The sequence below is a fragment of the Humulus lupulus genome, chromosome 5, assembly GCF_963169125.1.
Source record: "Humulus lupulus chromosome 5, drHumLupu1.1, whole genome shotgun sequence".
Classification (NCBI taxonomy): domain Eukaryota; kingdom Viridiplantae; phylum Streptophyta; class Magnoliopsida; order Rosales; family Cannabaceae; genus Humulus; species Humulus lupulus.
The window spans coordinates 77,095,037-77,108,591 of record NC_084797.1 but is presented as its reverse complement, the minus strand read 5'-3'; the positions used below and the strand labels follow the sequence as shown (position 1 = coordinate 77,108,591).

General features: G+C 40.0%; 1 protein-coding gene and 1 non-coding gene across 2 annotated transcripts; one reads left to right on the top strand and one right to left on the bottom strand.

Annotated features, from left to right (window-relative positions):
• Positions 1 to 4,080: 4,080 nt before the first annotated feature.
• Positions 4,081 to 4,187, bottom strand: LOC133781149 (small nucleolar RNA R71). Its single transcript, XR_009869943.1, has one exon. It is a non-coding gene; the product is annotated as a small nucleolar RNA R71 (small nucleolar RNA).
• Positions 4,188 to 7,601: 3,414 nt separating this feature from the next.
• On the top strand, positions 7,602 to 8,468 carry LOC133779238 (uncharacterized). The gene has a single exon (XM_062219225.1). It carries the CDS (start codon positions 7,602 to 7,604, stop codon positions 8,466 to 8,468), a length of 867 nt encoding a protein of 288 aa, XP_062075209.1.
• The last annotated feature ends 5,087 nt before the right edge of the window (positions 8,469 to 13,555 follow it).

The window sequence follows — 13,555 nt, the reverse complement described above, 5'->3', positions numbered from 1 at the left end:
TGAAGGCTAAAGACCTAATGCAAGAAGGTTCCATAAGATTCCTAGCAAACATAGTAGATACCTCTAAGGTTGTTTCGGTTAGACCAGATGAGACCATATTAGTATGCGAGTTTCTTAATGTATTCCCAGCAGACTTGCCAGGGTTGCCACCACAGCGAGAGATCGAGTTCGTCATAGAGTTGGCGTCAGGGGCAGATTCAGTATCTAGGACACCTTAAAGAATGGCTCCAACAGAGTTGAAGGAACTGAAGATTCAGTTGTCGGAGTTACTGGACTTAGGATTCATCAGACCGAGTTTTTCGCCATGGGGTGCTCCATTGTTGTTCGCCAAGAAGAAGGGTGGATCCTTAAGGATATGCATTGACTATAGAGAGCTGAATAAGTTTACCATTAAGAACAAGTACCCACTTCCTAGGATCGAGGACTTGTTTGACTAGCTACAGGGGAAGACAGTGTTCTCCAAGATTGACCTTCGGTCTGGTTACCACTAGCTAAGGATTAAAGAGGAGGACATACCAAAGACCGCATTTTGCACAAGGTATGGACATTATGAATTCCTGGTCATGTCCTTTAATGAATATGGTCTTCAGGGATTATTTGGATAGTTTGTGATCGTATTCATCAATGATATATTGGTGTACTCCCAGTCAGAGACAGGGCACGAGCAGTATCTTTGCTTGGTACTATATCGGTTGAGGGAGCACAGGTTATATGCTAAGTTCAGCAAATGTGAGTTTTGGTTACCCCTGGTAACATTTCTGGGCCACATTGTGAGTAAGGATGGGATTCTGGTGGACCCAAGCAAGATTGAGGCAGTTATAGATTGGCCTAGATCGAGCAACGTACTAGAGGTTAGGAGTTTCTTGTGATTAGCAGGGTACTATCGGCAATTTGTTAAGGGATTCTCCAGAATAGTCACACCGTTGACTGAACTGACACGTAAGAAGACTAAGTATATGTGGACAAATAGATGTGAGGATAACTTCAAGGAATTGAAGTGGAGACTGATCACCACTCTGGTATTGAGTCTCCCATCAAAAAATGAGAAGTTTGTAGTCTACTACAATGCTTCGAGGCAGGGTTTGGGGTGTGTATTGATTCAAACTGGAAAGGTGATAGCCTACGCATTGAGACAGCTGAAGGAGTATGATCAAAGGTATCCCACTCACGATCTGGAATAGGCAGCAGTGGTATTTTCACTAAAGGTTTGGAGGCATTATCTGTAAGGGGAGAAGTGCAGAATATACACCGACCATAAAAGTTTGAAGTATTTCTTTAATCAGAAGGATTTGAATATGCACCAGAGGCGTTGGCTGTAATTGGTAAAGGACTACGTCTGTGACATTTTATACCATCCAGGAAATGTCAATGTGGTGGCTGACGCATGGAGTCGGAAGGGCCCAAGACAGTTATTTAGTTTGAGGCAGATATCAGAGAGGTTAGCTGAAGAGATGACCAAAGCACAAATTGAACTGGTAGTTGGTCAACTAGCAAATATTACACTTCAGTCTACACTCCTTGACAGGATCGGGGAAGCACAGAAGGAGGATCCACGTTGAGGAAGCATGCAGAGGATGTCTTAGCCTGAGTGGTTAAGGACTTTTGTATTTAAGAGATGGGTTTATTGAGGTATAAGGGTAAGATTTGCATTATGATGGATTTCGGTATTCGGCGAGAGATTTTAGATGAGTCTCATACCACTCCCAATTCCTTACATCCAATTGCAACGAATATGTACAAAGACTTGAGAACATTTTATTGGTTGTCAGGGATGAAGAGGGGTGTAGTAAATTATGTGGCCAAGTGTTTAACCTGTAAGTAGGTAAAGGCTGAACATCAGAGGCTAGCAGGGTTACTTCAGCCTTTAGGGATTCCGGAATGGAAATGGGAGGATATGGATAACTCTTGAATAAAGAGTTATTTCATGTGCTTTTGAACTTATAATTGTGAAAAAAATCGTGGGTGATGTTAGTTTATTATTAGCTTTTGTAGCTAATTTTTTTGTTTTATTGATCTCATTTAAGTTTAGTTATTCTTGTAGTTTTTTATAACTAATGGGTTGAAGACAATAGTTTCATGGATAGATACTTGTACAAAGAATGAACTAACATGTGAAACTATATAAGTTGAATTTTGATTGCTGAATTAGAAGGTTTGCAGTAGCAAAGCAGATTTTGCTGAAGCATTTTGAGCAAGCTGCTTTTGGACACCTAGGCACACTTGGAAAGTCAATGAGTGAGCTGGAATAGTAGCTAAGGTGGCAAGTACACAAATTATGAGTCAAAATGGGAAGTAAATGTCAAAAGAAAAGAGGAGACCCATGTATATACAAAAGGGAGGGGCAATATTATACTTACATGGACAAATTGGGAAACATAGATGTACTTAGAAAGGGGCAACCGCATATTGAGGGAGCTCAGCCATTTTCAGAAAATAAAACTGCAAGAAAGAAAGAAGGAAAACCCAGAAATCAACCAAGAAAGAAGGGGGACGAAAAAGAGAAGCTCAAGCATCATTTGGATTTGTTCTTTCTTCAATTTCTAAACTTTATTTTATATTTCCTAGTTGATTTCTGGTCTGAATATTTATGGGCTGTATTGAATGTGGATTAATATTTCTTAACTCAACCACGAGCTAATTTTTGTGTGGCTTGAATTGTTGATGAACCCTATGTTATAGTGAAGTAATTTCTTGCACCTTATTTTAGTGAATTCTCTCTTGTTCATTCATGTGTGCTTATTATTAATCTCTTGTTGTTGTTTTGCTAGCAATGGCAAGGTATTTAATTATGTTTGATTCTGGAAAGATTAAATGTAATGGGAAGAACTTGGATGACACAAGTCATTATCTAGGTTAGATTATGTTAGTAAGTAACATAATGATGTGTTATTTGCCTTGTGTAACTTTTCAGAATTGAACCTTGAATTTGCATTCTTAAATCTGATTTGGCATAGGAATATGTTTAATTAGGTAAAAGAATTAATGTCATAAAATTTGGGAAAGTTTTATGAGTGTTTAGTGAATTCTTACTAACCTGGGAGTTTTGCTAAAATATTGCTGCAACAATCTGTTCAGGATAATCAACGTAGGGAGAATCAATAATTCAAGTCCATTTTACAATCCATATATTTCTTACAAAATTTCCTTGTTTAGTTCAGTTTATTTTCAATATTTTTATCTCTTTAATATTTTGTTAGCTTATAAACAACCCATTTGATTTCAATACTTTTTAATTGTTTAGTAATTGTTTTGCTTATTTTTCTATTTTCCAATTCCTGTGGAGACCATCTACTTATCACTGTATTACTTGTGTGATTATGTGCACTTGCGTATTTAAAATCAAATATTATTTTTCACAACAGGTTTTTGGCGCCGTTGTCAGGGATTAGAACTAGAAATTTGTGTAATATCAATTACTGGCAATTTTTTTTCTTTGTTGTTCTAACCTTGTTTCCTTGCTCTTGTGTTTTCTCAGGGATCTACTATATGAACGAGCAAGAAGACATCGAACTAGTTCCTCTTGACCCTGAGATTGAACAAACAGTTAGAAGAAGACTAAGGGAACAACAGACTCAAATTCAACTTGCTATGGCTCAAGAAGGTGAAGGGGTTGAGGAAATTAGAGGTCAACCCATGCTTAATGCAACTGAGGGAGTTGTTAATGAAGCAGCCAATGCTAATAATAACGCGATTGCTATGGCCGATGATAGAGAGAAAGCCATAAGGGAGTATGCTGCCCCAATGTTTAATGAGTTGAATCTTGGTATTGTTAGGCTCGAAATTCAAGCTACTCAGTTTGAGTTAAGGCCTGTGATGTTCCAAATGTTGCAAACAGTGGGTCAATTTTGTGGGCTACCTACTGAGGATCCTCATCTTCATCTTCGTTCATTTTTTGAGGTGAGCGATTCATTCAAGTTGCAAGGCGCTACTGAAGAGGCCCTAAGGTTAAAATTGTTTCATTTCTCTTGGTGGGGTTGAGCTAGAGCTTGGCTAAACACCCTTCCTCTCAACTCGGTCACTACATGGAATGAGTTGGCTGAAAAATTCTTGATGAAGTACTTTCCTCCTACCAAAAATGCCATGTTTCACAATGAAATCATGTCTTTTCAGCAGTTGGAAGATGAATCCTTTTGTGAAGCTTTGGAGAGATTCAAAGAGTTATTGAGGAAGTGCCCACACCATGGGATTTTGCATTGTATAAAAATGGAAACATTCTATAATGGGCTCAATTCTTCCACTCGCATGGTGTTGGATGCTTCAGCTAATGGGGCTATTCTCCCTAAGTCATACAATGATGCACATAAGATTTTGGAAAGGATTGGAAGCAACAATGACCAATGGTCCATTGCTAGAGCCTCAACAAGTCAAAAAGTTGCTGGTGTACTTGAAGTGGATGGATTGACAGCTTTGACCGCTCATGTTTCATCCATGACTAACCTTCTCAAGAACATGAGTTTGGGGGAATGGTACAACCAACTACTATGGGACAAGTTGTTGATGTGTCTTGTGTTTATTGTGGAGATGGGCACACATTTGAGAGTTGTCCTTCGAATCCCGCTTCGGTTTGTTATGTGGGGAATCAAAATGCCAACTGCAATAACCCATATTCAAACTCTTATAATCTGAGGTGGAGGCAGCATCCAAATTTTTCATTGGGCGAAGGGGGGGGGGGGGTTCTAGGAGCTAGTTCAAGAGGAGCACCAATGCAAAACAAGCCTACATATCCACTGGGGTTTTCTCAACAACAACCAAGAGCTCAACCACCTCCTCCTCAAGTGTCTCAATCAAGCTCTTTAAAGATTTTAATGAAATAATATATGGCCAAGAACGATGTTGTGATTCAGAGCCAAGCGACATCCATGAGGAACCTAGAGATTCAAGTAGGGCAGCTAGCTAATGAGCTAAGGAATAGACCACAAGCCACCTTGCCTAGTGATACCGAAAATACAAGGAGAGATGGTAAGGAGCATTGCAAGGCGGTTACCTTGAGGAGTGGTAAAAATCTGGAGTTGATTGAGGATAATTCTAAGATAAACAGTGACCCAACTTCAATCCAAAGTAGTTTGGAAAAGGAAGACAGAGTTGTGAGTTTGAAAATGTCAAATGCTGATCCTAAAGAAATTGCTGCCGCAATTCCTCAGCAAAATGCAACAGAGAAGCCTATGAGCATACCACCTCCACCATTTCCTCAACATTTTCAAAAGCAGCAACAAGATGGTAAATTCCAAAGATTTTTAGATGTGTTGAAACAACTTCACATCAATATACCGTTTGTGGTAGCTTTGGAGCAAATGCCAAACTTTGTGAAATTTTTTAAGGATATTTTAACTAAAAAAAGGAGGCTTGGAGAATTTGAAACGATGGCTTTGATTGAAGGTTGTAGTGCTATATTGAAGAATAAAATTCCTCCTAAATTGAAAGACCCGGGAAGCTTTACAATCCCTTGTTCTATTGGTGGTAGAGATGTTGGTAGAGCACTTTTTGACTTGGGGGCTAGTATCAATTTGATGCCCATGTCGATTTTCAAGAAGTTGAGAATTGGAGAAGCAAGGCCAAGCACAGTCACTTTGCAACTAGCAGATCGTTCTATGGCACACCCAGAAGGAAAAATTGAAGATGTTCTAGCGCAAGTTGATAAATTCATTTTTCCGGCCGATTTAATCATTCTTGATTTTGAAGTAGATGAGCAGGGCCCGATTATTTTAGGTCCTGATGGTTTGACAACTGTAGGCCTGGCGTCTGATGTTCAGAATACTCTGGATGAGGCTGGGTCTGAGGGTTTGAATCTCACATGTGAAGACGATCGACTGAATGTCGGCACTCAGAGGTCCGACTCTAAGGGAGATGGTTTCGCTACAGGTCCGACTGCTGGATCCTCGGCGGATAAGGCAGATGAAGGGGGTTTTCAGACTTCGGCCCATCGTCAATGGCAGCAGTTTACGGCTAGTAAGTTCTTCTTTTCTGACCAAAAACTTGAATTTACTGAACCATTGTTTAGAGATGGTCAGAAGTATGCTAAGGTGGATATTGAAGAGGTCAAATTTCAATCTGCGAATTGGAGTTCGGCAGTGATTTGTATGGTTCTTGGTGCCAATCCTCCAATGGTTTTTTTTGAAGGGTTCATCAAAAGAGTTTGGGGTCATCTAGGGATTGATCAAATCGCTAGAATGACGATGGGGCTCACTATGGTCAAGTTTAATGATGAAGCTACGAGAGATCATGTGTTGGAGAATGGAGTGCTTCAATTTGATAGAATACCTGTTATTATCAGGCCATGGACAGCTGATCTCAGTGCAATTCGATTAATTCATTCAGTTCCACTGTGGATTCGATTACATGACCTTGGGCTTCAGTATTGGGGTAGTAAATGTCTTAGTGCACTGGTGAGCACTATTGGCAAACCGCTTATGGTTGACAAGTTTACTAAGGAGCATTCAAGAATTCAAGTTGCTAGGGTTCTTGTGGAAATGGAAATAATTGATAATCCTCCTAGAAATATTCAATTTTTTAATGAGCATGGTCAGATTATGGAACAGGGAGTGGAATATGAGTGGTTGCCTATTAAGTGCAAGGTATGCTCTGGGTTTGGTCATTCTATGGTAGACTGTCGTAAGGAGTTAAAACTTAGTGGGTGAAAAAGGATGCTGTGGCTAAAACAGAGGCAAAAGAAAGGAGGAATAAGGATTCAGATGAGCTTAATGATGAGATACCTGAGGTTTTGCCTAGTGCTAATGCTGAAGAGGGTGTTCCAGTTCAGAATCCTAAGGGATTACAGCTTCTAATTTCGGCTAAAGTTGATCAATTGAAGGAAACAAATGAAGGTGAGCAATGGCAAACAACAAAGCGTGTGGCTACACAAACAAGGCTGGGACCAACTACTGGTATTAGTGTTTCTCCTCCTGGTCAAGTGCAAAAGCGGCTGAATAAGTTTGTGGTGCTTCAAGAGCAAATGAAGGGTGGCAAAGAAGGTAACATTGGCCCTAATTCTTCCAATGGATAATTGTAATATTTTGAGTTGGAACTTGAGGGGGCTGAATTGTTCTAATAAACATGTTTCAGTCTTAGATTTATGTAGCAGGAATAAAATCGGAGTTGGTGGTATTTTAGAAACTAAAATGAGGGGGAACAAAATTGTGGAGTTCATGGAGCATAAACTTTCTAACTAGGAGTTTTACTCTAGTCCGATCATTGAGGGTAGACTTTTGATAGTTTGGAGGAAAGTCTTTGTGAGGATTACTATTTTGGAAGAATCGCATCAGTATGTTCACTGTTTGGTCAAAATGGCTGGTCAGAGGCAAACTTTTTATGTTACTTTTGTCTATGGTTACAACGCAATGGAGGGGAGGAGGAGTTTATGGCAAGGGTTACACAAGATTTCTCTTTCAGTTAAAGCTTCGATTGTTTTAGGGGACTTCAATGCCCCTTTCTCTGGTTTAGATAGATCTGGTGGGAAACCAGTTTCTGGTCTGGAATTGGCAGATCCTCTTCGATGGCTAGCTGATACTCAAGTTGAGTCTCTTAAAAGTATTGGCTCCTATTTTACTTAAACAAACAACCAAGAAGGTTCAACAAGGATTTACTCTAAAATTGACCATGTTTTCATGAACGAGGATTGGCTTGATCTCTTTCCTCATTCTATGGATGTGTTTAGATGGGAAGTAGTTTCGGATCATTGCTCGTGTGTTGTCACTAACTTGCCTATGGAGAATGTGGGAATCAAGCTATTTAGATTTTATAATTTTTGGACTGCCCATCCGGATTTCAAAGATGTGGTTATGAGTAGTTGGAGGATCCCTGTTAAGGCAACTGGGTTGAGAGCAATTTACTTAAAGACAATGAGGCTAAAGCATAGACTAAAGAAATTCAATAGAGATAACATTGGTGATATAGGTCTGAATTATCCCTCGGCTAAGGAGGCTTATCAGGAAGCTCAACTTCAAGCTCAATCTCATCCTCGAGATTATAGCTTGCAAGAGGCAGTGAAAGTGACTGCTGAAGTGTTTACTATTCAAGAGCATATGTACTATAGCTTCCTTGCCCAACGCAGTAAACTTACTTGGATTAGGAAGGGAGATATGAATACTTCTTTTTTCCATGCTTGTTTGAAAAAACACAGAGCAGATAATAATATTGCTTCCTATATTGTTGAGCAAGGAAATTTGATTGATGATTTTCAGGAGGTAGTGGCTCACTTTGTTGATCATTTTAGAAGCTACTTAGGTAGTCCGAGTTCAGCTACAGGCAGGATCGATTTACATTGTATTGAGATGGGTCCCAAGATCTCTATGGATCAGCAACTACTTCTCTTAAAACCCTTTTCTCGTAAGGAAATCAGAGCTGCATTATTTGGTATCCCCATCACTAAGTCTCCAGGACCAGATGGCTTCGGATCTGGTTTTTTCAAAGCATTATGGCAGGATATTGAAGATGAAGTCTGTTCAGTGATTGGTCAGTGTTTTGCCACATGACAGTTTCCTTCTAAGCTTCATGATACTACTCTATCTTTGGTCCCTAAAGTCTCTAATCCAGCTCGGGCTATAGACTACAGACCTATTTCTTGCTGTTCTACTTTATACAAGTGTATGGCCAAACTATTATGTTCTCGCATGGATTTAGTCCTCCCTGTCCTCATTCAGCCGAACCAGGGAGCTTTTGTTAGGGGTCGTTCAATTGCTCATAACATCATGATATTTCAGGTCCTAATCAAGAACTACGGGAGGGCTTCTACTTCTCCTAGATGTGCCATTAAAATAGATCTAAGTAAAGCTTATGTTATGGTTGATTGGCAGTTTCTAGAGGATCTTTTAAGGGCCCTTTGTTTCTCTATGAAATTTATTGGTTGGATAATGGTCTGTGTGAGAAATACTTCTTACTCTTTACTTATGAATGGTAGAGTTCAAGGTAGTTTTAAGGGTAAGAAGGGCTGCGATAGGGTAATCCAATGTCTCCACTTCTGTTTGTGCTTATTATGGAGTATTTGACTAGGAGCCTTCAACATGTTGCTCAGATTTCTAAATTCAGATATCACCCCATGTGTAAGAGCCTTAAGCTTCTCAATTTGTGCTTTGCTGATGATTTGATTCTTTTTTGTAAAGGAACTCGTTCAGTTGTTAGCATTTTTAAAGAGGTCCTAGTGAAGTTTAGTGCTGCTACTGGTCTCTCTATAAATGCTAATAAGTCTCATATTTACTTTGGAGGAGTCAATGCAACCGAGAGAAGGATTATTGCCCAAGAGATTCAGTTACTTGAAGGAACCTTTCCTCTTAGGTATCTTGGGGTGCCTATGAGGCCTACTAAGTGGAGACATGAGGATTGTGAAATAATTCTTCACAAAATCAGATTGAAACTGATGTCTTGGACCAATAGGCATCTGTCCTTTGCAGGCCGAATGCTTCTCATTCACTCAGTTCTTTTTGGTCTTAGGAATTACTGGATGAGTGTCTTTGTATTACCTCAGAGCATTATTAAGGAGGTTGAGAAGATTTGGCGAGGGTTTCTTTGGGGAGCTTCAGGGAACAGGAGTAAGCTTCATATTGCTTCTTGGCAACAGGTGTGTCTCCCTAAAGCTTATGGAGGTCTCGGGTTTAGGGATGGGGCTAGGAATAGAGCTATATTAGCTAAATACATCTGGGCAATTTTAGAAAAGTAGGATTTACTTTGGGTCAAATGGATCAAGGATATCTATATGAAGGGCGTCAATTTCTGGCATTATATTCTGAAACCAGATAGTAGCTGGTATTGGAGGAAATTGTGCCATTTAAGGAGCAAATTCAGTAAGACGGAGATACTTGCTGCTGGGGTTTCAGGGAGGTTTAAGCCTTCGAAACTGTATAACAGTACCTTAAACCAGCAGCTGGTGGGTTATCATCATGCGGTTTGGTGTAAGTTGACTCTCCCTAAACACTAATTTCTTCTTTGGCAGGTGGTAAATGCTCACCTACTCACTAGAGACAATTTGACCAAATTCAACTTCCAGTTGAACAACCTCTTATGTCCAGTTTGTGAAGATCACAATGAAAGTCACACTCATCTCTTTTTTGAGTGCTGCCTTTCCAAGATGATTCTTAACCTCATCTTTTCTTGGATTGGATTTAAAGCTTGGCCAAGTAATTTTAATGGCTGGGTTGTTTGGCTTAATCATGGTCGAATTGGTACTACTGCTTCTATTCTGAACTTGGTTGTGGCAGCTGTTATCTACAGCATTTGGCGAAACAGGAATAGATGTGTTTTTGATGGCTATTCTTTGACAACTAATAGTATAGCTAAGGAAGTTATAAATATAGATTATACACTGTTAATAATAGAAAGATCTCTATTCAAAACCAGCTTTTCATTAGGAAACTCCAATGTAACTAAGGTGTTATCTGGTGCTATTTGTTAGCTGGTTGTACAGGTTGTTTGTTAGTTTTGGGTGAATTGGCCCATCATTTGTACTGATTGGTTTATTCTATGAAGTTTCTTTCTTCTTGATCAAAATATATATATATATATATCCAGTATAATATATAAATATATATATAAGTAGTTATTGTTCATCTAATTTCTTTTAGTTCTTTAGTTTTGCTAGTTTAATTTCATGTGATTATGTTATTTTTAGAAGTGGTATTACTTTTGTTCTTGTTTTTCAGGGGTTACAAGGTGAAAAATTGGCATTCTGGAAGTCAGTTTTGGGTTTGATGGTTTTGAAAAAAAAATTGCTTCAGCAAACAGAGAGCAAAAATTTCCAAAAAAAACAGAGGAGTTACGTCAAATTTTGTTTGCTGAAGCAAAATGGTGGCACTTTTGGGCAGGCACAATTCTGGGTCATATTTCGTTCAAAGACAAAAAATATATATATACATATTCAGAAATATATATATACAAAAAAACCAAAAAAAATAATATACAATAAATATATAGAACTAAATATAGATATATATATCTAAATACACCCAAACTGATTGCCTTATTTTCCCCTAAACAATCTTCCCCATTTCCAGCCATCACATACCACCAAATCGACTATACCCAGCCCATCTCCGAGCACCACCATCCCTCACCCAACCAAATACCTGAACCTCACAAGCCCTTTCCTCGCACACCCTCGGACCCATGCGCGGCTCTGTTCGAAGCCCCACGCAGAAGCGTCGTTCCACCAGCGTCATCCGATCAATTGACCCCAAGCCTCGAACCCAGGTGCAAGATTTGCTCAGACGGGACCTCAAACCAAGCGCACCTTCACTAGGCATCTAGCCCCATCCAACAGTTCCATCGCCTAAACCCACTTGTTGCCCAGGTGCATCCACCCTACCACATCAAGCCATCAGAACCCAAACGCGGCTATGTTCGAAGCATCACACAATGGCACCATCCACCAGCGCCATCAATCCGAGCCAGACCGAGCATTAGCCAACACCGAGTATAAACCAAACCAAGCCTAGGCTCAGTTAAAAAAAATTCCTACACTGTGAGTTACACTGAGATTTTGGAAATTTTACATAGAACCATACAATCTATTCTCTGAGATTACTCCTAGGTAATGCTTCATTTTATTTTGCCTCTCTACTTGTCAATTGTGCCTCTACTGTGACTATTGTTGGGTTCTCTGCTAGTATTTGATTTTGGGGCTAGCTATTGGAAAATTTGTTGACAGTGTGGTTCAAATGTTTGTTGTACTATTATATTTGGTGTGTGGGTGCCTGATTCAATTGTTGTGTTGCTGCTTTATGCTCTATTTAGTTCCTTTTTGCCACTATGGCCACCAAAACAAGAGCTCAGAGAAGGAAATCCAAACCACCATCTACCTCACCACCAACCAAAAAGAATACCAAGGTCCCAACCTCTACCCCACCACCAGCCAAACAGAAAGCTACTTCCCAAATCACTACCCCACTACCATTACCTTCCCCAGCCACTGTCAATGACCCTACCACCATTACTACCAAACCAGCAACTAAGACAACACCCACCATACAAAAATCCAAATGGCCAGCCAAGCCCGCATCAGCTGCACCTCCACCCAAGATACAAAAGACCTCCGCTACCACCAAATTTGTGCCCTAGCCAAAACCTACTGCTGTACCAACCCCAAGCACCAAGAAATATCCAGTTCCTTCAGGCTCCGCTAAGAAATTTGTTTCTGCTCAAGCCAGAGAAAAATATGAGGCCATTCAAACAAAGAAGTTTCTCCTCGAAAAAGGATTTTTTCCTGCCATAGTTGGGGTGCTAGCCTTCATCAATGATGTTATTGTGCAACACAATTGGGAAAATTTATGTAAAAAACCAGAGCATGCTATCATTCCATTGGTGCGTGAGTTTTACGCTAACATGGCATCCTTTGCGAATTCTGAAGTGATTGTTCGAGGCAAGGTTGTTTCATTTTCTGGTGAGGCTATTAACTCAGTATTTGGGTTGGACAGTTTTGAGTGCGTTGTCTATAATGATATGGTAGTGGCCCCTACACCAGAAAATTTTGACAAGGCACTGCAGCTTGTCGCATCTCTCGGTCCACAATGGTGTGTTTCTTCTGGTGGTGTGTGCACTTTATTGCACACCTCTGTTTTACCTGAAGCTGGAGTGTGGTTGCATTTCCTCAAATTCTGCCTGCTGCCTACCACACATGACACTACGATATCCAAAGAGCAGGTACTTCTGTTATATTGTATGCTGGCTGGTTTGAGTATCGTTGTGGGCAAGTTGATCACAAGGCAGATTGTTGGTTGCGCCAAGAAGAAAAAGGGCAAGTTATTCTTTCCGTCGCTCAACACATAGTTGTGCCTTCGAGCTGGGGTGCCTTCAATGTCCACTAAGGATGTGCTCTTTGAGCGTCGGGACATTGACTTCACCATCACTAGTTAGAGTCGCGAGCCTTTATCTGCTGCTGGGCCATGCACAACGCCTCCAACAACTTCCCCCCTTGTGCCCACACTCACTGACCTCCTTGTTCAGCAGTAGGAACTTCTTGGGTAGATGGTATCCCTTGAAACTCAGCAGCACGCCTCTGGAAGTATGCTAAATAGCGGGATGCAATGTTAATCAAGTCCCTTCAGCAAAACTTCACCAAACCTATTGTTGCCTTTCTTGTTTTCCCGAGCTCCATTTTGGAGGCTTAGACCACTCCGGTCGTTCACGATGACCTTGTTCCTTCAAATGCCAATTCTGAGGAATAGGCACGGGGAGCCTCTTTAATCCAACTTTTGTTCTGTATTTCTAATTCTAAATTTTATTTCTGTTTTGGATTATCCTGTTGTTTACTTTTTGTAGTTTATTGTTTAGTCTTTGTCTGTTTTGTCTTGCTATATATAGTGTCTGTGTCCTATTTTTTAGTTGATATTTTGAGGATAATCTTTGCTTTTGTTAGTTGTAATGCCCTGGATAGCCAAGACCATTACACTGTGTACTTATAAAGGTGCAGGACTTGCTAATCAAGTCATTAATTTGAAAACGTGTCACTAAACATGTAAAAGCTAAGGTTAAAAAGGTTTTGGTCTCAAAAGACTCATTTCATATATTTAAACTGTAGTAAACATGGGATCCCATATGAAAACAAAGTTAGAACAAGTTTATAGACCCCCAA

What these genes read in the sequence shown, in the direction of transcription:
- LOC133779238 (XM_062219225.1), top strand. Translation starts at nt 7,602, where the DNA reads ATGAACGAGGATTGGCTTGATCTCTTTCCTCATTCTATGGATGTGTTT.